Source organism: Balaenoptera borealis (genome assembly GCF_965194805.1).
Source record: "Balaenoptera borealis genome assembly, chromosome: 1".
NCBI lineage: Eukaryota > Metazoa > Chordata > Mammalia > Artiodactyla > Balaenopteridae > Balaenoptera > Balaenoptera borealis.
This window is the reverse complement of record NC_138860.1, coordinates 178936660-178962965: the sequence shown is the minus strand read 5'-3', so window position 1 is coordinate 178962965 and position 26306 is coordinate 178936660. Positions and strand designations below refer to the sequence as shown.

The 26306-nt window shown below is 44.7% G+C and overlaps 1 protein-coding gene across 8 annotated transcripts; it reads left to right on the top strand.

Annotated features, from left to right (window-relative positions):
• The first annotated feature begins 618 nt into the window (after positions 1–618).
• Positions 619–26306, top strand: PLA2G5 (phospholipase A2 group V). 8 transcript variants are annotated; one of them, XM_082354378.1, is made up of 7 exons: positions 619–2818; positions 5035–5099; positions 5692–5793; positions 14038–14087; positions 15296–15440; positions 24150–24256; positions 24966–26306. In XM_082354378.1, the coding sequence occupies exons 3-7, from the start codon at positions 5753–5755 to the stop codon at positions 25088–25090; spliced, it is 468 nt and encodes a 155-aa protein (XP_082210504.1). In that variant the 5' UTR covers positions 619–2818; positions 5035–5099; positions 5692–5752; the 3' UTR covers positions 25091–26306. The 8 variants fall into 8 exon arrangements, with proteins under 8 accessions (XP_082210504.1, XP_082210505.1, XP_082210500.1 ...); XM_082354379.1 differs by adding an exon at positions 13354–13422 and having other exon boundaries at positions 5035–12250; positions 24150–24216; XM_082354374.1 differs by adding an exon at positions 13354–13422 and having other exon boundaries at positions 5035–12250.

Genomic DNA, 26306 nt, shown 5'->3' with positions numbered 1-26306 from the left:
AAAATCATAAAACCTTATTGAAGGACATATAAGAAGACCTAAGTAAATGGAGAGTAAGACCATGTCATGTTCAGGGTTAGCAAGACTAAATATCATTACATCATCTACAAAATTCAATGAAATTCCAATAAAAATTCCAATGGGAGTTGTCATAGAACTTGAAAACTGATTCTAAAATTCATGAGGAGGAATAAGTGTTTAAAAATAGCCAAAACATTTCTAAAGAAGAAGGAGGAAGAAGAGAGATGTCTTTAGTATATATGAAGACTTAAAAAGCCATAGTAATTGGGCAGAGTGATATTAGGGCAAGTGTAGACAAATAGATCAAAGTAAAATAAAGCAAGCTCAGAAACAGATCTAAGCATAGGTGGAAACTTAGGTGATAGAGGGAGCATTAAAATCGGAAGGGAAAGATTGTACTGTTTGACAAAAGGTATTGAAGTCATCAACCTTCCCTACAGAGATACGGAATTCCTACCTCATACCATACTCACTCCCCACCTGACCTATGTAGTATTCTTATCAAAAATGTTTAACCTGATTAACCATGAGGAAACAATCAGGCAAATCCAAATGGAGGGGGATTCTGTAAGACAGCTGGTCTGGATTCAAAAATGTCAATGTCATAAACACAAGCAAACAAAAAAGACTGAGGAATATTCTAGATGAAAGATTACCAAAGAGGCACAACGGATTGCAACTAAATGCAATGCCTGATTCTTGTTTGGATTCTGGATTGAAAAAAAATCAAAAAATTGGTTATAAAGAGCATTATTGAGACAACAGGGGAAAACTGGATATTAAACATTTTTAATGTATACTAGATAATAGTATTCTATCAATGTTAAGTTTCTTGAGTGTCATAACTGTGTTAGTTATGTAAGAGAATGTCTATCTTTAGACGATAGATCCTGAATTATTTAGAATGAAATCTCTGCAACTTACCCTCAAATGTGTGTGTGTGAGAGAGAAGTAAAGCAATTATAGCAAAATGTCAACAATTGGTGAATTGAAGGATTTATGAGTATTAATTACATGAATCTTGCAACTTTTCTGTCGATTTCAAATTTTTCAAAATAAAATTTTAAGAAAAAATGTGGATAGTCTATTACCCAACATTGCCTTTTTCATTATATACCTTAAATCAGTTGTATAGGGATCAATGTGGATAGAGTGAAAAAAGCAACTTGCAAGATGTTAAGTTCACTATTATTCCATTTGTGTAGAAATAAAAACCAGGAAATAATGTTATTAATTCTGTGGATACACATTAATTTCATGATTTGTTTATCTGTGGATAGGGAAGGAAGCCTGGAAATAGGGCAGAAGAAGGGCCAAGGAAGAATTCCAATTCAATCTTTAAGGCTTTAATTCTTTTCTTAAAAAAAAAGAAAGCCAATATGGACAAAATCTCAAAGAAAGAGATAAAAATTATTTTTAATCAGGGTTATTTTAAATATTATTCTTAAGAATAGAAATCATTCTGAAAAGTGGTTATCTTGGGTGGATTATGATTCACTTTTTACTTTATACATTTCTGGATTGTTTTTTAAGGCTTTTATCTCCCACTCTGATGATGAGAAAAAAAAAAGACAGTATCTGTATTGTGTCAAGGACTATACCAGTCAAACCAGGGCCTGCCAATCTGAATAAAGGGTCCTTCTAAGCTCATGGGAGGCTCTGGTTAGCTGTGTGACCTTGGCCAAGTTCCTGGACCGCTGTCTGAATGGCCCTTTCCCCCACGGAGCTAATGCCTATGTTAGACGGGATAAATCACGTGTTGCGCTTAGCAGGGTGCACAGTAAGTACTCACAAATGTTAATTCTACCATCATGATTGTGGCTGCTGAGTTATTAGTCCCCAGCCTGTGCTGGCTGGGCGGGGCCTCCCTCTCCCCGCTGCTGCTCTGGGCATATCTATCCCGGCACTTCTGCAGTGTTTTTGGTGGTGTGCTCATTCCTGCGCTGTCTCCATCATTAAACTCTGAGCTCCTTGAGAGCAAGGACCTTCCCACACCACCCCCTCCATTATTCATCTCTGTACCTGCCTCTCAGCCCAGTAGCTGGCACACAGTAGGTATTCAGGATATAATGATGGTAGGTATTCAGAAATGAATGACACCACGTGATTTCTGGCCACTGGTCCCCACTCTCAGAACTCACTTCCAGAAGTACATTTGCTTCCCTGAGGCTCCAGGACCTCCGCCTCTGACCACCTTCCTCCCCATCTGTTTTCCTAGGCATCCCATCCCCAGGCTCTGTGTTCAGGCCTCTGCCTCCGTCAAGACTGAGGACCCCAGGGACTAAAATAGTCGAGTTACTTAGCAGACTGTCGGATCCTTAAGAAAGTTCTGAGCTCAGGACTGAGGTGGGGAGGGGGGGGCGGGTGATCTCTCCAGGCTTGAGGAGATTAGCAAAGCCTGTGAAGCCGGCTAAGGCTGTGACCTGGATAATTCAGGACTCACATTCACCCTCATTGAAATTCTCTGGGTGAGTGCCCAGGCTTGTTTGGCAGGAGAGCCAGTTCCAGGCTCCAGGCTTTTTGCTGGACTTCCTGCACCTGCCAGGGCAGCTGTGGGCTGAGCAGGCAGATGCCCGGCTGGGTCTGGGCAGAAGTTCCTCCTCACCACCTCCAGGCCTGTCTTCACCACTCGTTCTCATTCACGACTTTAAGATTCTGGAGGCCTAGAATCCACTGGGATCCGCAGCCGTGGACCCCAATGTTGTGGCTGGAGGAGGGGAGCCAGCAGGGCCTGGGGCTCCAGGCTCTGCCCGATGACGCGGCTTGTGGGAGCAGGAGCTGAGGACAGGCCAGAGAGGTCAGTTGTGGGCATGGAGGCTGCAGGCCAACCAGCCGGAGTGGGTGAGACTGGAGAAGATGGGGTCCAGGAAGCCAAAGAGGGGGCCCTGGGAGGGGTGGGCAAGGCACAGGCCCTGTAAGAGGAGATCCCTCGGGCTGCAGGGTCCTTTACCCAGAATGTGTCAAACCTTGTGAACTGTGTCATTCTTAAAGAGGTAAGACCACACCTGAAGGGAGATGGAGGTTACCCAGAAGATCATTCCTAAGATTAGGGGCAAAGCTGGGCAGGGTTATCCGTAGGATTCAAGTTGCGACTTCTGTTCATGTTAATCTGAGGCCTGGCCGGAATTTCTCTTTAACTTAAACCACACAAAACTATTCCTTTTTGGGAAAAGGAATCGTCAACATCTACTTAATATGCCTTAACTTTTACTACAATCCTCTATATGCCATACACTTTGGTACATGTGGAAAGGAGTACAGAGATGCGGAAGATGCTGTTCTTGGCCCGTGTAGGGAGAACTTTCTTCTCCTTTCCTCTATCTCTCCCTACCCCTCCCTCCCTCCACTCCCAGGCCCTCTTCTCTGGAAAGCAGTTTAGCTTTGGGCTGAGCAGACATGGCCTTGGGAGTCAAACTAATGAGGTTCAACTCAGAGCTTTGCCACTTACCAGCTGTCTGGTTTGGGTGAGTCATTTCTTTTCCTTTGAGCCTCGCTGTTCTAATCTGCAAACTGCATCTGACAGTAGTGCCTCCCTCATAGGATCACTTTAAGGATAAATGGGATAAGCCACATAAAGAACTTAGCATGGTATCTGTGCTTAATAAGCATTAGCTATTTCTATTAGTCATTCAACAAACTTCTTTTTTTCTAGGGCCCAATCTGTGCCATACTGTGTACTAGATGCTGCCAGGGGTAGAGATGGATGAGACACCCCCAAGGATTCATAGCCTAGTTTGTTTATTCATTGATTGATTCAGTTAGACAGTCAATAAATATGTATTAAGCCCTATGCTGGGTGCTGGAAAGTCCAATGTCCCCAAGTTGCTCCCTGTCTGGTGGGGAGACGTTGTAATGTACTGTGATTGGTGCTATGATGTGGGAGCTCACAGGCTGCTGGGAGAACACAGAGAAGCAGAACTTATCCAGTTTGGGGCAGGACAATGGGTCCAGAAGAAGGCTTTTTGGCAAAGGTAGACCTAAGTTCCTTATTATTTCTCCAACTCATAGATATGCTTTTGTTCCAGGACCTTTGTACTTCCTTTGCCTGGAGGCTTCTTCTCCAGGGTGTCCCCATAGCCTGTTCCCTCCCCTCCTTCATGTCCCCTCTGCCCTGAGATGTTTCCTGGCCACCCTATTTAAACTGGCTGCTCCCACCATCAACCCTCCTCCCCACAACACACAGACACACACACATACCACTCTCCTCCTTTCCCGATTTTTCTCCATAGCGTTTATCAACACCTGCCAAACTCTATATATTTTATTTATTGACTTGTCTATTTCTGTCTGCTCCCACCAGAATGCAAGGTCTATGGGGGCCATGAGCGTGGAGTTCTCATCTGTTTTGTTCATTGCTTTTCCCCAGAACAGAGCTTGGCACATAGTAGGTGCTCACAAAATAGTTACTGAATGCTAAGCATGTTAAGTCTAGAAAGAGGAGAAGGAATAGAGGAAGAGAAGAAAGTGGGGGGAGTAAAAGAAGAAAGGGAAGGAGGAAAAAAGAGAGAGAGGGAGGCAAGTAGGGGGTGGAGAGAGAGAGAGAGAGCACAAGACGGTGTGTCTGGGAACTGGAAGGGGTTGGCATCAGTCTTCTTCCCAGCAGAGCGCTGGGTTGTGTGTGGGTCCAAGGCAAGCCTGGAGAGGCGTGGGTGGGTCCAAGGCAAGCCTGGAGAGGCGCGGCAGCAGGTCATGATCGGCCACGTACCTGCGGGGGAGGCAGGTACTCTGACTTTGGCAGCTTGTGACCCGTGCTGTCATAGAGGTGAGGCCGATTGACCCAGGAACAGAAGGGGAGGCCATGAACTCTGCCAGGCAGATATCAGGGCGGCGTCTGGAAGAGGCGGCTCCTCCTCTTAAGCGCTGGGAAGGAGTTCAAACGTTCTTCTAGGTGCCGTGGGCATTCTAAAGGCCTGTTCTCATCTCCCCCGTGCTAACAAACAGGCGCCGGATCACCATCTCTTGATTTCGCTTTGCGTCTGTTTCCTTAGTGTCTCACTGCAGCTCTGTCCACAGGACTTGCTCAGGAAATGGTTGCTGGGTTGGACTGGGGTTGAAGACAAGCGGATTGGCCTGGAATCGTGAGTATCTCAGGATCACGAGCCTAGAAGCTTTGCTCTTAGGTCTTGGATCTCGCCAGTCAGAGCCATAGGTTGTTCTGGGGTTTCTCCTGCCTCCAAAAAAGAGGTGGCATTACTGCATGGAAGAACAGTAGGCTTTTACCAGGTGAAAAAGAGAGTGAAGAACATTCCAGATGGAGGGACCAACAGAAACAGAGTCAGAAAGGAAGACTAGTTCAGGGAATGTTTCCCAAGAACGAACAGTTGAATTGATTTTTCAAAGATAAAGCAAAACATGTCCTTGCTACCAAGTAGGTGTTTGGATTGCACTTTTAGCAAAAGTTTTGGTGAAAGTTGAACTTGAGCCTGTTACATATGTACCAATAGACTGAGACCAAGACTGGGCTGGCTGCGTGCGTCTTTAGAGCAAACTGCCAACCTACAGAATGGCTGAAATCCAGTGAGGCTGCTACTCGCTCCGGGCTTAATTGGTTTACCAATCCAATTGCTGTTACTCCACAAATAAGTATCAACCACCGAATATGTATTAGGCTTTGCGCTAGTGGCTGATAATGTGATGAAGAGCGAGACTGACAAGTTTCCTGCTCTCTAGGGGAAGGGGTAGGAGACGGACGTCATAAACAAGTAAAGAAATACATCAAAGAGAATGAAAGATGATGTCAAAGTGCTGTGAAGGCTGTCGAGTTGTAGAAAGGTAAAATGGGCATGAGAAATCGCTAAATTACTTAGGCTTGGCTAGGTTAATGGGAAAAGTTAAAGTTAGCTGAATGTTGATAATTGTCAAATGCTTATAAACGGAAAAAAATCCAATTTAGTAGTTTGTTGAGTTGGGTCAGAATATTTCTATGATTTGTTGGTTTAGTCTTGAGGAATATGATCACTGAATATGAAATCATTTCAACTATATAGAATTTTCATCATTTGTACCTAAGTAGATAAATCATCTGTATATTTGCAGAAGGAGAAAAAAACTTTGTTGAATAATATACTGTATACAACATCAAAAAAAAAAAAAGATGGTGGTAAGTGCTGTGCAGGGGAAAAACAGTGATATGGGATTAATGGGAGGAGGAGGAGCTACCTTGGGTAGATGGTCAGGGACGGCTTCCTGGAAGAGGTGTCGTTTAAGATGAGACCTAGAGGATTAGGAATGAAGAGCACCATGTCTTGCTAAGTATTAGTATTCTAGGCAGGGGGAGCAGCAAGTGCCAAAATCCTCAGTAGAAAAGCTTGGAATGTTCAAGAACACGCTAACATGAGAGCACCCACTGTCACAGAATGTCGGACCTGGAGCTCATCCAGCCCGTGTCCGACTTAATAGACGTTGCTCTTCCCAACATCCCTGGACATGACTTGGGCGTGAATCAATGTTGGGGCAGGACACCCAAGAAGGTGGGGAGCATAGAATATTTGACAGCTTTCTCCATGCCATAGAGCAACTGAAGGACTCCTGATTTTTCTGTTTTTTTTTTTTTTTTTAATCTTGGTAAAATGTAATATATTTTCTACACTTTTACAAACCTATGAACCTAATCTTCGTAACTGGCATAACTGACTTCATGTGTTTCTGATGAGGCTCTCGTGTTCCCAACACCTAAAGAAAGCTCCTTTTCCTGTGAAGTCAAGCGAGGGCGCGACTCACCCCCTCCGTCCCCCCTGCCCCTACTCCATTTCTGTTCCTAAAAAGTGGTAAATAAAAAGTGCCCCTGGGGATAGGAAAGTCACCACTCCCAAGACAGCGCATTATTTCCCCAGGACAATGGAGTTGCTAGAAAAAACGTTCTTGGCTGTAGCTCGAACCTGACTCCGTGGAGCGTCCACGCTTGGGGCCAGCTCTGCAGTGGAGCCACGGGGGACAACTATGCTTTTTACCCCTGAATATCCTTCAGAAGTTTGGAGACAGAGGCTGGGTACCCCAAACCCCCTTCCAAACACCAGTCGGCCCCCATTCCGTCTATCTGACAGGCATCCTGTGACCCAGACACCCCCAGTTTTCAAGAAGCCCTCCTGGAGATGGGGCTCAGGAACAGGCACTCTCCTCCAGGTAAGGTCAGCTAGGACCTCATTCTGGGCACCCACTCCTGCCGTCACTGCCGACACAGCTGTTGCTTTTGTGATCTGACTGATACCAGGCTTGGGGATCATACGTATGATTGCTGAGCTGTGTCACCCACCGCTGTCCTTGTGTGCTTCAGTTTTGGGGATCTTAGGATAAGACCTATTCAGTCTCTTCTTATTGAAGTCACATCATCTTGCTATTGATCGAGGTCATTCTGGGACACTCAGCAGAAGAGTAAAACTCCTTAGCCTGACACCCAAGGTTCTTTGTTGACACACCCAGTTGCATCTCTTCAGCTAGCCTTTCCCACCATTCCTAAATTCCTACACGTAGAGAAGGTCCCCTTTTCTGAGAAGTCAAGAGCTCGCATGTCCGTCTTCCCTAGGAAAAATAGCAAACATGAATTGAGCCTTTACTATGTGCCAACACAATTCTAAATGCCTGCCATGTATCAACTCAGAACATAGGGATGAGGCAGGTAAAATGATTCACCCCATTATTCAGGTGGGTAAACTGAGGAACAGAGCACTTGCCTGAGGTCACAGCTAATAAATGGCACTTCCAGAACGCAGGCTCTTTGCTACCAAGCATCCTTGCCTGGTAAGTGTGTGTTCCCAGCTCTACATTCAGTGACATGATGTTAGTTGCATGAAATTGCTCAGGGTGATAGTATTTACACCACAGAAATTGGCAAATGTTAAAAATCAGGGCTTTTTACCCCCCTGGAGAGTCATTTATTAAATATTTACTAGAATATCGCTGCCTAACACCCTCAGCTCCCTCATCTGTTTGCAGTTCCCTGAATGAGCCTTTATAATTCATGCCTATGAGACCTGCATGTGTTATTCCTTCTACCTGAATGCCCTTCCTCACATTCTTGTCCTGGTGAACTCCAATCCACTTTCTCTCTCTCTCTCTTTTTTTTTTCATTTTTAAAAATTGTGGTAAAATACACATAACCTAAAATTTACCATCTTAACCATTTGAAGTATGTAGTTCAGTGGCATTAACTACATTTATAGTGTCGTGCAACCATTACCACCAACCATCTTCATAACTCTTTTCATCTTATAAAACTAAAACTCTGCATCCATTAAACATTAACTTCCCATTCTCCCTCCCCCAGCCCCTGGCAACCACTATTCTACTTTCTGTTTCTATGATGTTGATTAATTATCTCATGTAAATAGAATCATATAGTCTTTTTTTTTTTCATCAATTTATTTTATTTTTGGCTGCATTGGGTCTTTGTTGCTGCGCACGGGCTTTCTCTGGTTGCGGTGAGCGGGGACTACTCTTTGTTGCGGCGCGCGGGCTCAGTAGTGTGGCTTGTGGGCTCTAGAGCGCAGGCTCAGTAGTTGTGGCGCACGGGCTTAGTTGCTCCGCGGCATGTGGGATCTTCCCGGACCAGGGCTCGAACCTGTGTCCCCTGCATTGGCAGGCAGATTCTTAACCACCGTGCCACCAGGGAAGCCCAGTCTATGTCTTTTTGTGACTGGATTATTTCAGAATTCCCTCCCTGTTTAAGGCTGAATACTATTCCATTGTATGTACACACCACATTTTACCTATGCATTCACCTGTCAGTGGACGCTTGGGTTGCTTCCATGTTTTAGCTATGTGAAGAATGCTGCTATCATAATGGATGTACAATTATCTCTTTGAGACTCTGCTTTCAGTTCTTTTGGGAACACATCCAGAAGTGGAATTGCTGGGTTGTATAGTAATTCTACTTTTAATTTTTGAGGAACTGCCATATACTGTTTTCCACAGCAACTGTACCATTTTACATTCCTACCAACAGTGCACAAGGGTTCCAATTTCTCCAACCTACTTTTAGAGATTCAGTCCAGGTGCCTCCTCTTCTAGAAAGCCCTCAGTGACCTCTTCATCCTGGGATGGGTTCCTTTAATGTGCTTATACGACATTTACTGAGCAACTACTATGGGCTAGGCTCTGAGCTGAGCACTTCAAACACGAGTTTGCGGAAGAGATGTTTTCTGCTCTCAAGGCACTCCCTGTCCCGTTACTGATGAACACGTGGAGAGGATCGAACTCAAGACTGAGTTCTATGGCAGTCCACTAGAGAGCCCTCCAGGCAGAAAGCCACAATAAGGCAGCGTGAGCAGAAGGAACGAGGAAGACCAGGGCAAAGCTAAACATATGTGCCGTCTTTGCGTGTAGCTACTTCTCAACTCCAGAGCCAGATCTTTCACAGAGAAGCTGGAAATTTGGATTTCAGTCTGAGATCTCTTCACATTTATACATAAGCTACTAATTCCATTTTTTAAAGTCACTTGGTAGGACAAGCAAAGCATTTCCAAGGGCTGGGCTGGGAGTTTATTGTTGCCCTGGGCTGAAAGTTTATTGTTGAGTGAGAGTTAGTGCCAGACACTGCTTGACCTGGGATATCTCGGGACATCTGCCTAGAAATAAGACCTAAATCCCTGTACATGGAGAACTCACCCTGAGAGAGGGGTAGAGAGGGAGGAGCAGGTCCCTTGAAAACATCTGCATTTGGGGGTCAACAAAGATGGGGGGTGAGCCGCAGGAGGACGGATGGCAGACTCTGGCCTCTTGAAGGCCAGAGGGAAAGAGTTTCAAGAAGGAGGAGGTGGTCGGTGGGATGGAGTGTTCAAGAGAAGCCCGAGCTTGGGCAATGCCAGGCTTTGGGGGATCCCTGAGAGCCGGCTTAGGGATGCAACAAAAGGTAGGCAGCAAGGGGTTCAGAAGAGAGTGGGTGATGGGCATGAGTCGGTGTCTCTGTCCTGAATTTTAGCTTTTAGAGGAAAAAGAAAGCTGGAGAGAGGTCAGCAGAGGCAAGGAATGTTTTCCTTTTTTTTTTTTTTTTTTGGCTTCCTTTTGTTTGGTTTAGGATGGTGAAGCTTGTATATACCTGTAGGCAGAGGAAGGAACTGGTTGAGAAAAAGAAATGAAAATGCAGAACAGAGAGGACTTTTCCCCACAGCAGCTGTTGCCCTTGGACATACTGTATATTTATTTGATGCCTTTACTATCTGTTTCCCCAACCAGAAGAGAAGCTGTCCTATTCACAGCGAATCCCCAGCAATAACCTGGCAGGGATTAGACACTCGATAAGTACTTTCCGTATCAAAATGAATTTACAGCGTTCCTACGGGTGCCTGGTGCTTAGGTCCTGGGAAGAGAAGGGTTCATCAGGGCCCAAGGAGGGGCTTCTCTCTGATACTGCCGTGAGGGGAGGGGGAGGGAAAAGGAAGTCAAGAGCGAGGAGAGGAAGGAGCTCACACCCACATCTTCTCAGAAAATTGTGTGTTGAGGGGGTGTGTGTCAGGGAAAATGGGCCATCGATGGAGAATAACCTTGACTGTGGTTATTCCCTCCTCTGTGTCTCTCCCGAAAGCCTCCCAGGCGTCTGATGTGCTTCAGGAAACAGCTACTTCTGAGCGCAGACAGGAAAAATATCCCCAGCGGTCCTGAGGGGTGAAGTAAGGCTTTCTGTGGGAGTTTCCATGAATCCTGGAGCTGGCCCAGGTGGGGTGTAAGAGGTGGGCAGGGAGGCCCTTAAAACCAGCTGGGCCCAGCTCCTGCCTCTACTCCAGACCGAGGACAGAGAGAAGGTGTCACTGGTGAGGAATCTCATTCTGGGGGCTGCCTTGCCCGAGGCGGGTGGGGTCAGGGAGTATAGAGGGAGGGGGCTGTGAGAGGAGACCCCTGGCCCCCCATGGCCTCCCCCAGATTTCGGGGGGTGTTCTCAATAGCACCTTCTGTATAGTGGGGGCTTGGTGCTGTTGATCATTTCCATCTAGGAGACATGAACTGGGATGGGGGGTGGTCCTGGGAGCAGGGGTCTGCTATATGTAGACTTGGAGGACCCGTCTCCCCAGTGACCCGGCCACTGCCCGGCCCCCCTGTTTCCATGCTTCTGTCAGGCTGTCTGTCCCCACTCTCCCCACCTCACATTACCGCAGCCTGTACTCCACTCCACAATTATCTCTTGGCCTCGCTCATTCTCCTCCATGGTTGCTTGATAAAAATAGCCAACCCCACATCCTTCTGCTGGGAGCCTGCTTTGGGATCCATTGATGGTCCACTTTCCTGGCCTCCAGAGCAGCTATTTCAATGCCTCTGCCACATCCTCTGTGAAACTTCTTTTGTGCACCTTCAGACTCCTCTGTGTGGGACCTGGCACTGCTCCCTTACACCAACAGCCATGTCCCAAGATGATCTAATGTGCACCTGGGATTTCGGTTTTCTTCAGGTATGGTGAAGCCAACAGATCAGGAGACGATTGCATTTAAAAGATAGTTTGTTACAGTTTCCAAGAGAAGGGAGCGCACCACACCTAGCAGGGCCACACAGAGAAGCACCAGGGTTGATAGGGAGACAGAAGAAATGAGGGAAAGCATGGCCCAGAGCTTGTATTGTGTTTTCTGTGGCGAAGGCAAGACAGGGCAGGGTAAACAGTTTAGGACAGGCTAACTTGAATAATTTCAGTGGACTTCAGGCTCTAGGGGTGATCCCTGGTGGTCTGGCCCCAGCCCTGGGGTGATTTAGGCCAGGGGAAATATTGGCTGGGAGTGTGAAATTGAGATAGACGAAGTGGTTGGGCATGGGAGTTTAGGATCAGTTGGTTTGCACTTGAAAGCCATGGTCACAGGAGAGTCTTTTGCTTTTTCTAGGGATTAGCTAGTCTTGGAGGGGCTGTCTCTTTCCAGCCCGGCAAGGTCCCCAAGATGTTAAAGTGTCATGAAATATAGAAAAATGAACAAGATGATTCGTACACAGGGGCTGTTCAGAAGCAGTGGAGTAGGGTCAGTCAAAGGAGTACATTCACAGTCCTGGGCTGAATCCTTGGGCAACTCACTTTCCCTTCCTGAGGCTCCATTTCTTTGCCTGTAAAGTCAACAACTGCTATTCTCTGGTTCAACAAATGACTGTTAAAGGGCAGACACTGCCAGCAGGTTTCACAGTATCCACCTGTTAGGGTCATTTGCAGGTTTAAGGAGACAGTGGACGGTGTCTGGCATGTCTTAGGTGCCCAGTACATGGTAGCTGGTGTCCTCCTCCTGCCACAGCTCCAGGAAGCAGTGAGGAAGATTGGCTTGGAAGGGTAAGGTCTAGGGTCATTTCCCTTGTCTGTTTAGAGCCCTCAGAGCGGAGGCTGTGGGCAGACAGAACCCTCAGGAATGTTCTTGGAACTCAGAGGAGCTGCTGGACAAAGGATGGCATGGAGAGGCCAGCCCAGCTGCTGGGAGCCCTGGGGAGTTGGAGGTTGTGTGTTTGGAGCCAGGTCTCAGGAGGTACCAGGGGCCCGGGGCAGAGCTCTGGCAGAATGACCACGGAACCCAGGGATCGGAGACAGCAGGGCATCGGAGTGGAATCTTGGCAGACTGTAGGCCAGCTGAGCAGCTCTGGGTGAACGAGGACTTTGGGATCCAGAGAGGGAAGGGAAGCAGGCAGCCACTGGTAAGGAACTTCTAAGAGGCCAAGGTAGAATCTGTCACTGGCCCGAGACATAAGGAATGTCCCTTGCCTTCTGGGGGTGATTTTTTTGGACTCGTGGCTAGTGATTCATGCGTTTGTCAAAGGTAGACGCTGGGGAGGGAAGCTGGGGCCTCCAGGCCCAGGGGGTAGAGCATGTGAAGGACCCTAGCCCACTCGGCTCAAAGGGGAACACATCCCTCTAGGGAGGGAGGATGTATGAGGCAGTGAGGGATGCGCCAGGCTTGGGTTTGAACCTCACCTCCACTTTTCACCAGCTGCGTGACTTCTGGAAGGTTGTTTGAGCTCTCTGAGCCTCCATTTCTCCACTGGCAAAATGAGAACTGCTGGGAAGGAAGACATTTTCTACCCTTCTAAGTTCTCCTGGCTGGTCTAAGAATTAAATCGACATGAGATAGACTAACAGGAGAAAATCAAACAAAGTTTAATAACACGTACACATGGGAGAGACCCAGGAAAACTAAGGAACTCACCAAAATGGCCCAAGCCCTTATCTTAAATACCATCTTCTGCTAAAGACCAGAGAGGATGTTGGGGGTAGGGGTTTGGGACTTCCAAGGGGAGGAAGGCAATTCACATAGAGTTGGAAAAGCAAACGTTTGTTATGCAAATGTTTGCTGGGCCTGCAGAGACAATGGAACACAGGGTCCACTCTGGTCTCTAGGCCCTGTCAAGTTTCTCCAACCACAACTATTCCCATATTCCTTGCAGATGCCTCTGTAATAGCTCTATGCCAGGAGCAGACCCTATATCTAAATTCTTGAGGCGGCTAAAGGAGAGGTAAAAAGAAAGACTTCCCTAATCTTCCGTTTCTTAAAATTAATCAGCCTAAATTAATCCTTATGCCAAAGAGACACACTTTGGGGTTCAAAGTTTGCTCCCCTACAGAACAATAATACCTATCCTTCAGAGCTGTTGTGAGCACCCAGGGTTGACTTATTTTTTTAGGTAGACATGGTGCCTGGGGCCCATGAAAATGTTTTAATTTTAAATTCTTTTAAAATCAGGAGAAAATATAATATAATGAACGTATAAGAATGAATCCAGCCTGGATTGTATTTGTTTTTATACCAACACAGCTGTAAAATATAATTGAAAAAGAATTTTCAGGAAGGAGCGATTGTGTTGGGGGTATTTGCGATGGGAAAATTCTCTCCCATCTCTAATGGGGACAACAACCCACGGGTGCCCCTCTCCTCCCAGGGACCCGCCTTGGGTCAACTCCTTGAGGTTTTTGCCTCGTCTTTTCCAGCTGCTGCTGCCTGTTTACTGCCCAACATGAGAGGGTTGGGCCTGGCGGGCCATGGAGTGGCCCTCCCCAGCCAGGAGTGGGTCTGAATGGGCCATGAGGGCCTCTCCCGATCGACATGTCATGGGCTGTGTTTTCTTTTCCAGAACTCTGGAGATGAAGGGCCTCCTCACACTGGCTTGGTTCCTGGCCTGTAGTAAGTGCTTGCCCCGAGACCTCTGAACTTTTGACCTTTCACCCCACAGGAACAATAAGGTAGTGGAAAGGACACCAGCCTTGGAAGTCCTGGCGACCTGATTTTGAACCTTGGCTCTACCCTGACCATGTCGATTTCAGCAAGAGCCTTGGGCTCTCCGAGCCTCTGTCTCCTCATCTGTGACACAGAATAATAGTCGACGGTTGGGCTGCGGCAGGATTCTAGGAGGGGATATGGAAAGATTGTGCCATGTGGAAGACATGGGGCTTGTAGATGGGAGGCAGATTTTTTACTTTGATGCCAAATAAAATAAGAGAAAACTATCACAACACAAGATCCTTATATAAATATTCCATTCCACGATTCCTGGGCAGTCTCTGCTCAGGCCTGGCCAGGTTTTCTACACGTCCCACCTGCTGCCACCTCCCAGCTGGAGGGAACTGCCCAGCGTGGGGGGAGCCTGGCTTTAGGCCTCCCCTGCAGCCCCATCACCATGTACACAACCTCTGACAGGCTGTCCTACTGATGCCTTGCCAGATCCCTGGAGACTGCAGGAAGAGTGGGAGAGTGCAGGGAGAGCGCCTCTGGCTCACTGCCAAACCCTGGGCAAGGCGCCTTCCCCTCTGAGCTACAGTTTCCCAACTGCAAGATGAGGGAGCTGGCTTCAGCGATCTCTACGGGTCCCACACTGCTCTAAGATTCTGTGCCTCCTGTTCCAGATGGTGTTAATTGCGGGGAGGGACGGGTGTATCATCAGGAGAGACAGGAAGTGCCTGTCTGCCTGCTTCATACAGATACCATATTCATTATCCCTAACATTTCTTGGTCACTTACTATGTGTCTGTCACTGTGCTAGAAATTTACATACTTTATCTTTTGTCAACTCTCATGACATCTCCAAAAGGTAGGCGTTCATTTTAGGCACCCTCCCCCCGCCCCGCATTTTGCAGATGAGGAAACTGAGGCTCCGAGAGATGAAGTGACCTATTCAACATCATACTGTGAATTAGTGGCAGAGCTGGGATCGTCCACGTTCAGACTTCTAATCCCTTCTCTATACTGTTTGCCCTCACGTTTCTCATTCCTCTCCCATGAATGGGGAGGATAGAAAAGGGACACATTGGTCCCTCCGAGCCTCAAGGTGACAGAAAGGGCGGGAGCATGTGGGAAAGTGGGGCTGGAGCAGGTTTGCCTGGGCTGTCTTTCAGGTGTGCCTGCTGTCCCAGGGAGCTTGCTGGAGCTGAGGGTGATGATTGAGAAGGTGACTAGGAAGTCCGCCCTGATGAGCTATGGCTTCTATGGCTGTTACTGTGGCTGGGGGGGTCAAGGAACCCCCAAGGATGGTACTGATTGGTGAGTTAATTGTCATAACTGCCCTTTATGCTTCAGGCTCTGTATCCACATTATCTCATTTAATTCAATATCAATTCTGAAAGATGAGTATTAAAGCACCATTTTATAGATAAGAAAACTGAGTCTCAGAGAGGTTAACTGACTTGCCCAAGATACATCTAGTAACTCCCCGAATCTCAGTGCCTAATATATCGGTTGATCTATCACTACATAACAAACCACCCCAAAATGTAGTAGCTTAAAGCGATGACAACCATTTATTTTGCTAAGATTCTGCCACTTGGGCAGGGCTTGGTGGGATGGCTTGTCTCTTCTCCACCTGACTTCAGCTTGGGCAGCTCCGCTGAGGCTGGATGATCTGCTTTCTAGAATGATTACTCCTATGGCTGGCAAGTTGTTGCTGTCTGCTGAGCTCAGCTGAGGCTGTGGACCAGGGGCCTCAGTTCCTCTAACTTAAGCCTCTCTAAGGTTGTCTGGACTTCCTCACAGCACGGTGAGTCTTGGGTTTCAAGAGTGAGTGTTTCAGAACGGCATGACAAAAGAGCATGGCGTTTTTATGATCCAGCCTCAGAAATTCTACTGTGTCACTTCCACTGTTCTCTTCGTCAAGGCAGTCACAAAGGCTTTAAGAGAGAGGGGGCCTAGTTTCCACCTCTTGATTGGGAAGTGGCAATGTTCTAGAAGAACATGTGAGATGGGAGAGATTGTTCTTTGAAAAATACAACCTGCTGGGTTAACAATTCTTATACAGCTAGACATGTATAAGGGGATGGGGGTGCTTAACCAAATGGAGGGCAGATGGTTGGAGCCAAGCTTGTCACTGCTGGAGTGGGAGTTTACAGACCAGACAAGCAGGGACAGGAAGCTAGAATGATCTATGTGATGATGGATTAGAGTTGGAGACTTCAGTATAAACTCCTAGTTAGCATATAGATGCAGATGGTTACATATAAAAATATGTAGAGATATGTGTAATTACGTGGGTTAATATAGACACATAATTTTTTTGCTCTGTCGTCTGAGAGGCCCTAAAAGAAACAGTACCCCAGAAGCAATAAGCAGCACCTAGTGACCAGACCTGGTTTCTGATACCATTCTCCAATAAGAGGAACCGAGGCTCCTTGGAGAGATGGCTGATCCTAGGACTAGGGCAGGAAATATACAAGATGAACCTGGAGCTTTTTGTACTGCCCAAAATTAAGGAAGGGCTCGAACAAAACAAACCCAAACCAAACCCCTCATTGATAGGAATATGTCAAAGAGCACAGGAGCCAACTGGGAGAGCCCCCAGTGGCCAAAACTGGAACAACAAGGGCAACAAAATAAACCCAAAACCCATCTTATCATGACAAAAACATCAAAGAAATCCTAGTAGGAGAGCATCCTACAAAAGACTTGACCACCATTCCTCAAAACTGTCAAGGTCATTAAAAACAAAGAAAGTGTGACAAACTGCCACAGACAAGAGGAGCCTAAAGAGACAGGACAACTACATGTAACATGGTGTCCATCACTGGATCTTGGAATAGAAAAGAACATTTAGGTGAAAACTAAGAAAATCTAAAGAAACTATGGACTTCTACAATTAATGAATCAATAGTGATATATTATTATTTAATTAGTTAACATTTATTTAATAATGTATCAGTATTGGTTTGTTAGCTGTAACAAACATATTATACTCATAAAAAGTGTTGATAATAGGGGAAACTGGGTTTGGGGTAAAAGGGAGCATTTGGTACAATCTTCTCGATTTTTCTATAAATCTAAATTTTTAAAAAATGCAGTTTCCCACAGCGATCACACTTGAAGTTTAGTTTTTGCTCATTTAACCATGTGAATCACATATCAATTCCAGGACCCAGGTTTCTCCTGTCTTGTGACTTTCCCCATGGCTTCAGAGTCCTCGGCTGGGGCATCTCCATCCAGCTGAGATGGAGAGAGAGAGAGTGGAGGACAGAGTGGGAGTTTTTTTTTTTAACATCTTTATTGGAGTATAATTGCTTTACAATGATGTGTTAGTTTCTGCTTTATAACAAAGTGAATCAGCTATACATATACATATATCCCCATATCCCCTCCCTCTTGCGTCTCCCTCCCACCCTCCCTATCCCACCCCTCTAGGTGGTCACAGAGCACCGAGCTGATCTCCCTGTGCTCTGTGGCTGCTTCCCACTAGCTATCTATTTTACATTTGGTAGTGTATATATGTCCATGCCACTCTCTCACTTTGTCCCAGCTTAACCTTCCCCCTCCCCGTGTCCTCAAGTCCATTCTCTATGTCTGCGTCTTTATTCGTGTCCTTCCCCTAGGTTCTTCAGAACCATTTTTTATTTTTTTAGATTCCATATATATGTGTTAGCATGTGGTATTTGTTTTTCTCTTTCTGACTTACTTCACTCTGTATGACAGACTCTAGGTCCATCCACCTCACCACAAACAACTCAGTTTCGTTTCTTTTTATGGCTGAGTAATATTCCATTGTATATATGTGCCACATCTTCTTTAGCCATTCATCTGTCAATGGACACTTAGGTTGCTTCTATGTCCTGGCTATTGTAAATAGAGCTACAATGAACATTGTGGTACATGACTCTTTTTGAATTATGGTTTTCTCAGGGTATATGCCCAGTAGTGGGATTGCTGGGCCATATGGTAGTTCTATTTTTAGTTTTTTAAGGAACCTCCATACTGTTCTCCATAGTGGCTGTATTAATTTACATTCCCACCAACAGAGCAAGAGGGTTCCCTTTTCTCCACACCCTCTCCAGCATTTATTGTTTGTAGATTTTTTGATGATGACCATTCTGACTGGTGTGAGATGATATCTCATTGTAGTTTTGATTTGCATTTCTCTGATTAATGATGTTGAGCATCCTTTCATGTGTTTGTTGGCAATCTGTATATCTTCTTTGGAGAAATGTCTATTTAGGTCTGCCCATTTTTGGATTGGGTTGTATGTTTTTTTGATATTGAGCTGCGTGAGCTGCTTGTAAATTTTGGAGATTAATCCTTTGTCAATTCCTTCATTTGCAAATATTTTCTCCCATTCTGAGGGTTATCTTTTCATCTTGTTTATGTCTTCCTTTGCTGTGCAAAAGCTTTTAAGTTTCATTAGGTCCCATTTGTTTATTTTTGTTTTTATTTCCATTTCTCTAGGAGGTGGGTCAAGAAGGATCTTGCTGTGATTTATGTCATAGAGTGTTCTGCCTATGTTTTCCTCTAAGAGTTTTATAGTGTCTGGCCTTATATTTAGGTCTTTAATCCATTTTGAGTTTATTTTTGTGTACTGTGTTAGGGAGTGTTCTAATTTCATTCTTTTACATGTAGCTGTCCAGTTTTCCCAGCACCACTTATTGAGGAGGCGGTCTTTTCTCCATTGTATATTCTTGCCTCCTTTATCAAAAATAAGGTGACCATATGTGCGTGGGTTTATCTCTGGGCTTTCTCTCCTGTTCCATTGATCTATATTTCTGTTTTTGTGCCAGTACCATACTGTCTTGATTACTGTAGCTTTGTAGTATAGACTGAAGTCCAGGAGCCTGATTCCTCCAGCCCGTTTTTCTTTCTCAAGATTGCTTTGGCTATTCAGGGTTTTTTGTGTTTCCATACAAATTGTGAAATTTTTTGTTCTAGTTCTGTGAAAAATGGCATTGGTAGTTTGATAGGGATTGCACTGAATCTGTAGATTGCTTTGGGTAGAATAGTCATTTTCACAATGCTGATTCTTCCAATCCAAGAACATGGTCTATCTCTCCATCTGTTTGTATCATCTTTAATCTCTTTCATCAGTGTCTTATAGTTTTCTGCATACAAGTCTTTTGTCTCCTTAGGTAGGTGTATTCCTAGGTATTTTATTCTTTTTGTTGCAATGGTAAATGGGAGTGTTTCCTTAACTTCTCTTTCAGATTTTTAATCATTAGTGTATAGGAATGCAAGAGATTTCTGTTCATTAATTTTGTATCCTGCTACTTTACCAGATTCATTAATTAGTTCTAGCATTTTTTTGGTAGCATCTTTAGGATTCCCTATGTATAGTATCATGTCATCTGCAAACAGTGACAGCTTTACTTCATCTTTTCCGATTTGGATTCCTTTTATTTCTTTTTCTTCTCTCATTGCTGTAGCTAAAGCTTCCAAAACTATGTTGAATAATAGTGGTGAGACTGGACAACCTTCTCTTCTTCCTGATCTTAGAGGAAATGGTTTCAGTTTTTCACCATTGAGAACGATGTTGGCTGTGGGTTTGTCATATATGGCTTTTATTATGTTGAGGTAAGTTCCCTCTATGCCTACTTTCTGGAGGGTTTTTATCATAAATGGGTGTTGAATTTGTCAAAAGCTTTTTCTGCATCTATTGAGATGATCATATGGTTTTTCTCCTTCAATTTGTTAATATGATTTATCACACTGATTGATTTGCGTATATTGAAGAATCCTTGCATTCCTGGGATAAACCCCACTTGATCATGGTGTATGATCCTTTTAATGTGCTGTTGGATTCTGTTTGCTAGTATTGAGGATTTTTGCATTTATGTTCATCAGTGATATTGGCCAGTAGTTTTCTTTCTTTGTGACACCTTTGTCTGGTTTTGGTATCAGGGTGATGGTGGCCTCGTAGAATGAGTTTGGGAGTGTTCCTCCCTCTGCTATATTTTGGAAGAATTTGAGAAGGATAGGTGTTAGCTCTTCTCTAAATGTTTGACAGAATTCGCCTGTGAAGCCATCTGGTCCTGGGCTTTTGTTTGTTGGAAGATTTTTAATCGCAGTCTCAATTTCAGTGCTTGTGATTGGTCTGTTTATATTTTCTATTTCTTCCTGTTTCAGTCTCAGAAGGTTGTGCTTTTCTAAGAATTTGTCCATTTCTTCCAGTTTGTCTATTTTATTGGCATATAGTTGCTTGTAGTAATCTCTCATGATCCTTTGTATTTCTGCAGAGTCAGTTGTTACTTCTCCTTTTTCATTTCCAGTTCTATTGATTTGAGTCTTCTCCCTTTTTTTCTTGATGAGTCTGGCTAATGGTTTATCAATTTTGTTTATCTTCTCAAAGAAGCAGCTTTTAGTTTTATTGATCGTTGCTATTGTTTCCTTCATTTCTTTTTCATTTATTTCTAATCTGATCTTTATGATTTCTTTCCTTCTGCTAACTTTCGGGGTTTTTTTGTTCTCCTTTCTCTAATTGCTTTAGGTGTAAGGTTAGGTTGTTTATTTGAGATGTTTCTTGTTTCTTGAGGTAGGATTGTATTGCTATAAACTTCCTACTTGGAACTGCTTTTGCTGCATCACATAAGTTTTGGGTCATCGTGTTTTCATTGTCATGTGTTTCTAGGTATTTTTAAATTTTCTCTTTGATTTCTTCAGTGATCTCTTGGTTATTTAGTAGGGTATTGTTTAGCCTCCACGTGTTTGTATTTTTTACAGATTTTTTCCTCTAACTGATATCTAGTCTCATAGCGTTGTGGTCAGAAAAGATACTTAATATGATTTCAATTTTCTTAAATCTACCAAGGCTTGATTTGTGACCCAAGATATGATCTATCCTGGAGAATGTTCCACGAGCACTTGAGAAGAAAGTGTATTCTGTTGTTTTTGGATGGAATGTCCTATAAATATCAATTAAGTCCATCTTGTTTATGTATCATTTAAAGCTTGTGTTTCCTTATTTATTTTCATTTTGGATGATCTGTCCATTGGTGAAAGTGGGGTGTTAAAGTCCCCTACTATGATTGTGTTACTGTTGATACCCCCTTTTATGGCTGTTAGCATTTGCCTTATGTTGAGGTGTTCCTATGTTGGGTGCATAAATATTTACAATTGTTATATCTTCTTCTTGGATTGATCCCTTGATCATTACATAGTGTCCTTCTTTGTCTCTTGTAATAGTCTTTATTTTAAAGTCTATTTTGTCTGATATGAGAATTGCTACTCCAGCTTTCTTTTGATTTCTATTTGCATGGAATATCTTTTTCCATCCCCTCACTTTCAGTCTGTATGTGTTCCTAGGTCTGAAGTAGGTCTCTTGTAGACAGCATATATATGGGTCTTGTTTTTGTATCCATTCAGCCAGTCTATGTCTTTTGTTTGGAGCATTTAATTGATTTACATTTAAGGTAGTTATCGATATGTATGTTCCTATTACCATTTTCTTAATTGTATTGGGTTTGTTATTGTAGGTGTTTTCCTTCTCTTGTGTTTCCTGCCTAGAGAAGTTCCTTTAGCATTTGTTGTAAAGCTGGTTTGGTGGTGCTGAATTCTCTTAGCTTTTGCTTGTCTGAAAAGCTTTTAATTTCTCCGTCGAATCTGGATGAGATCCTTGCTGAGTAGAGTATTCTTGGTTGTAGGTTTTTCCCTTTCATCACTTTAAATATGTCCTGCCACTCCCTTCTGGCTTGCAGTGTTTCTGCTGAAAGATCAGCTGTTAACCTTCTGGGAATTCCCTTGTATGTTATTTGTTGTTTTTCCCTTGCTGCTTTTAATATTTTTTTTTGTATTTAATTTCTGATAGTTTGATCAATATATGTCTTAGCATGTTTCTCTTTGGATTTATCCTGTATGGGACTCTCTGCACTTCATGGACTTGATTGACTATTTCCTTTCCCATGTTAGGGAAGTTTTTGACTATAATCTCTTCAAATATTTTCTCAGTCCCTTTCTTTTTCTCTTCTTCTTCTGGGACCCCTATACTTCGAATGTTGGTGTGTTTAATGTTGTTCCAGAGGTCTCTGAGACTGCCCTCAATTCTTTTCATTCTTTTTTCTTTATTCTGCTCTGTGGTAGTTATTTCCACTATTTTATCTTCCAGGTCACTTATCTGTTCTTCTGCCTCAGTTATTCTGCTATTGATTCCTTCTAGAGAATTTTTAATTTCATTTATTCTGTTGTTCATCATTGTGTGTTTGCTCTTTAGTTCTTCTAGGTCCTTGTTAAATGTTTCTTGTATTTTCTCCATTCTATTTCCAAGATTTTGGATATCTTTACTATCATTACTCTGAATTCTTTTTCAGGTAGACTACCTATTTCCTCTTCATTTGTTTGGTCTGGTGGGTTTTTACCTTGCTCCTTCGTCTGCTGTGTGGTTCTCTGTCTTCTCATTTTGCTTAACTCACTGTGTTTGGGGTCTCCTTTTTGCGGGCTGCAGGTTCGTAGTTCCCGTTGTTTTTGGTGTCTGCCCCAGTGGCTAAGGTTGGTTCAGTGGGTTGTGCAGGCTTCCTGGTGGAGAATGGTGCATGTATTCTGGTGGATGAGGCTGGATCTTGTCTTTCTGGTGGGCAGGACCACGTCTGGTGGTGTGCTTTGGTGTGTCTTTGACCTTATTATGATTTTAGGCAGCCTCTCTGCTAATGGGTGGGGTTGTGTTCCTGTCTTGCTAGTTGTTTGGCATAAGGTGTCCAGTACTGTAGTTTGCTGGTCATTGACTGGAGCTGGGTCTTAGCTTTGAGATGGAGATCTCTGGGAGAGCTTCCGCTGTTTGATATTACATGGAGCCGGGAGGTCTCTGGTGGACCAATGTCCTGAACTTGGTTCTCCCATCTCAGAGGCACAGGCCTGACACCCAGCCAGAGCACCAAGACCAAGACCCTGTCAGCCACACAGCTCAGAAGAAAAGGGAGAAAAATAAATAAATTAAATTAAATTAAATTAAATTAAATTAAAAAGTTATTAAAATAAAAAAATTAAAAAGTAATAAAAAAGAAAAAAAAAAGAAAGAAAGAAAGTAGAGAGCAACGAAACCAAAAAAGAAATCCACGAATTATAACAAGCGCTAAAAACTATACTAAAAAAAACCCAAAAAACAAAAACAGACAGACAGAACCCTAGGACAAATGGTAAAAACAAAGCTATACAGACAAAATCACACAAAGAAGCATATACATACACACTCACAAAAAGAGAAAAAGGAAAAAAATATATATATACATATTAAAAAAAAGGAAGACAGCAACCAAATCAATAAACAAATCTACCAATGACAATAAACTCTAAATACTAAACTAAGATAAACATAAAACCAGAAACAAATTAGATGCAGGAAGCAAACCCCAAGTCTACAGTTGCTCCCAAAGTCCACCGCCTCAATTTTGGGATGATTCGTTGTCTATTCAGGTATTCCACAGATGCAGCGTACATCAGGTTGATTGTGGAGATTTAATCACTTCTCCTGAGGCTGCTGGGAGAGATTTCCCTTTTTCTTCTTTGCTCGCACAGCTCCTGGGGTTCAGCTTGGATTTGGACCCGCCTCTGTGTGTAGGTCTCCTGAAGGTGTCTGTTCCCTTTTGAGAAGTCTGAGGTCTTCTGCCAGCGTTCAGTAGGTGTTCTGTAGGAGTTGTTCCACATGTAGATGTATTTCTGATGTATTTGTGGGGAGGAAGGTGATCTCCATGTCTTACTCCTCCACCATCTTGAAGGTCTCCCAGAGTGGGAGGTTTTTATGGGTAGGTCTAGAAGTGCTGTACATCTCCCAGGGTGCCAGCCTCGTCATGTGACCACACATACCTGCAAGGGGGGCTGGGAAGTGTAGTCTCACTGTGGGCCCAGGAGGAAAGAGCCGGTCCGTGAACTGGTACAAGTGTGGGACAGCCTCAATGGAAGAGCAGGAAGGACTCAGCCATATTATGAGACTCTTTCTTGGTCAGACCTCACCAACCATGGTGGCCTCTGCTCAAGGGACAGGCCCCTTCTGCTCAGGATCTAAATCTCTTGCATTGACAGGTGCTGTTGGATGCATGACCACTGCTACGCACAGCTGGAGAAAAAAGGCTGCAATGTCTTGACACAGGTGTACAGATACAGAGTTGCATGGGGCCTGGTCACCTGTGGTAAGGCTGGGGCTTCCATTCAGGCCACTGGAAGAGCCTGGGTCCCTGCTGCCTCTGAGGTCAGATGCCCCAAGAGGTCAGCCAGTCTGTGTCTTGGCGGGGCAGAGATGGGGGCAACAGGGGCAGGATTATTGCAGCTGTATCTGACCTCTAGGGGGCGGGCAGAAACATCTTAGACTCAGCATGTACTAGGAATTAAGTGCTTTCCATACGTCCTTTTGCTTGCTGTGGGGTGCCTTTAGTGTCCCCATTTTACAGATGAGGAAACAGACTCAAAGGCTTGCCAGTGCACACAGCTAGAGTCGGGATTCAAGCTCAGCTCCTTCTGAGTTCAAAGCTAAATCTGAGGATGGTGTCTCCTCTATGAGAATTGAAGTTCCTCCAGAGCCAGGGCTGTCTCCATCACCAGACTGGGAGCTCCCAGTCTGATGGGGAGGGAATGCGTGTCCTCCATCAGACTGGGGACTCCCTGAGGGCAGGAGCTGTGTCTCCCTCAGCTGAAACCTCGCCCTGGGGAGCAGCTGTGCCTCTTGCATCAGGTTATGCACCCCCAGTGTAGAAGCTGTGCCTCCCACATCAGACTGAGGGCAGGAAGGAGACTGGGGAGGCTGCTCAGGTTAGCAGCAAGTCCTGACTGAAGCAAGTCCGGAGTCAGTGTCACAGAGCATCTCTTTTCTTCCTCATCCTGCATTTGGTGTCCTGTTTGCAGAACGTGGGTCCCTCTGCCAGATGCAGCTCTGCGCCTGTGACCAGCATTTCGTCTACTGCCTGAAAAGAAACAAGAGGAGCTACAACCCTCGTTATCAATACTTTCCCAACTTCCTCTGCACCTAGTCGCCTCAGTGAGCTCCTCCTGGACCAAGACTCTTACACCCTCTCCTACAGCACAGAGCTTACCCACTCTGCTGGGATCCCCAGAGAGGCTCCCAGGTCTGGGACCTCATTCTTTCTTGATGTTCCACTGGGCTCGGAGTAGCCCCACGGCCACACTTCACCCTCCAGAGTTCCAGGAGAGTGACTCTGGTCATTAGACCTGGCAAGGTCAGAGTCCCCGGCCTCCACTTGCAAGATCAGCCGCTCTGGTGCCGAAAGCTCACCCTTCACTCCAGGCCAACTGTGTTTCTCCTCATCCCTGAAGACTGCCCTGCTTCTCCAGGAGGGAGGCTTTCCTGGGATGCATTGACTTTTCAGTTCTGCTGTTGGGTTATCACTACCATCCTGTAGAGAATTTTCACTGAAGTGGAAGCAAAAGTGACTCCATAATTCTGCCACATAGATATTAAATAAAATTCCTTCTCAAGACTAATAATAACCGCACAGGTATTTCCCCTGCTGTGGAGGGTTGCCTGTACCTCTTTCTCTGCTGTTGGGGCACCAGACCCAGCATTAACCATGTTCCCTCAGAGGATGAAGGTACAGATTAGTAACTAGAAGGTTTCCTGGGATGAGTACCAAGCCTTCTTTGGGGCTCATCTCCTTAAACCTTGGGTACACTCGAGCCAAGCACTGGACCTCATTCTTCCTCCAGGGAGTGGGGAGAAGATGATTGGCAATCGTGCCATCTTGGGCTTCCAGACCAGAGAGCGCTGCATTTGAATGCCAGCTTGGCTTCTCCAGCTGTGTGGTCTCAGGCTCATTACTGAACCTCTCTGATTTCTGGTCTCTTTAAAAAAGAAACTGTAATGTTTTTTGCGATGTAAATTGGGAATCCCAAAGCTACCTTGTTGATGACCTGGCGATGCTGAGGTTCTGGGATTTCACAGAGCAAGACATTAAAAAAATAGAGTTCAACTATGGGGTTTATTTTTACCAAGGAAGGACACCAAAGAACCCACCTCATCGATCTATTCATAAAAGAAAGGGTGTTCTAATACCCAGACTGCAGGAAGAAAGGACACATCCCAAAACAAAGGAGAGTCCTTTCCAAGAAAGGACATTTGGCTTCCTTCCACTGACAAATCCCAAAATAACCACATGATAAATGGGATCTATATTTAAAAACCTCCAATGTTGAACATTTTCAAAATAAAATTTAATTTTATGCAATTAC

Bases quoted from the DNA above. Each gene is read 5' to 3' on its own strand.
- PLA2G5 (XM_082354374.1), top strand. From the start codon at position 12,186: ATGGTAGCTGGTGTCCTCCTCCTGCCACAGCTCCAGGAAGCAGTGAGG. The intron at 15,441-24,149 runs GTGAGTTAATTG...TTGCATTGACAG, and splicing joins CCCAAGGATGGTACTGATTG to GTGCTGTTGGATGCATGACC. The intron at 24,257-24,965 runs GTAAGGCTGGGG...TCCTGTTTGCAG, and splicing joins ATGGGGCCTGGTCACCTGTG to AACGTGGGTCCCTCTGCCAG.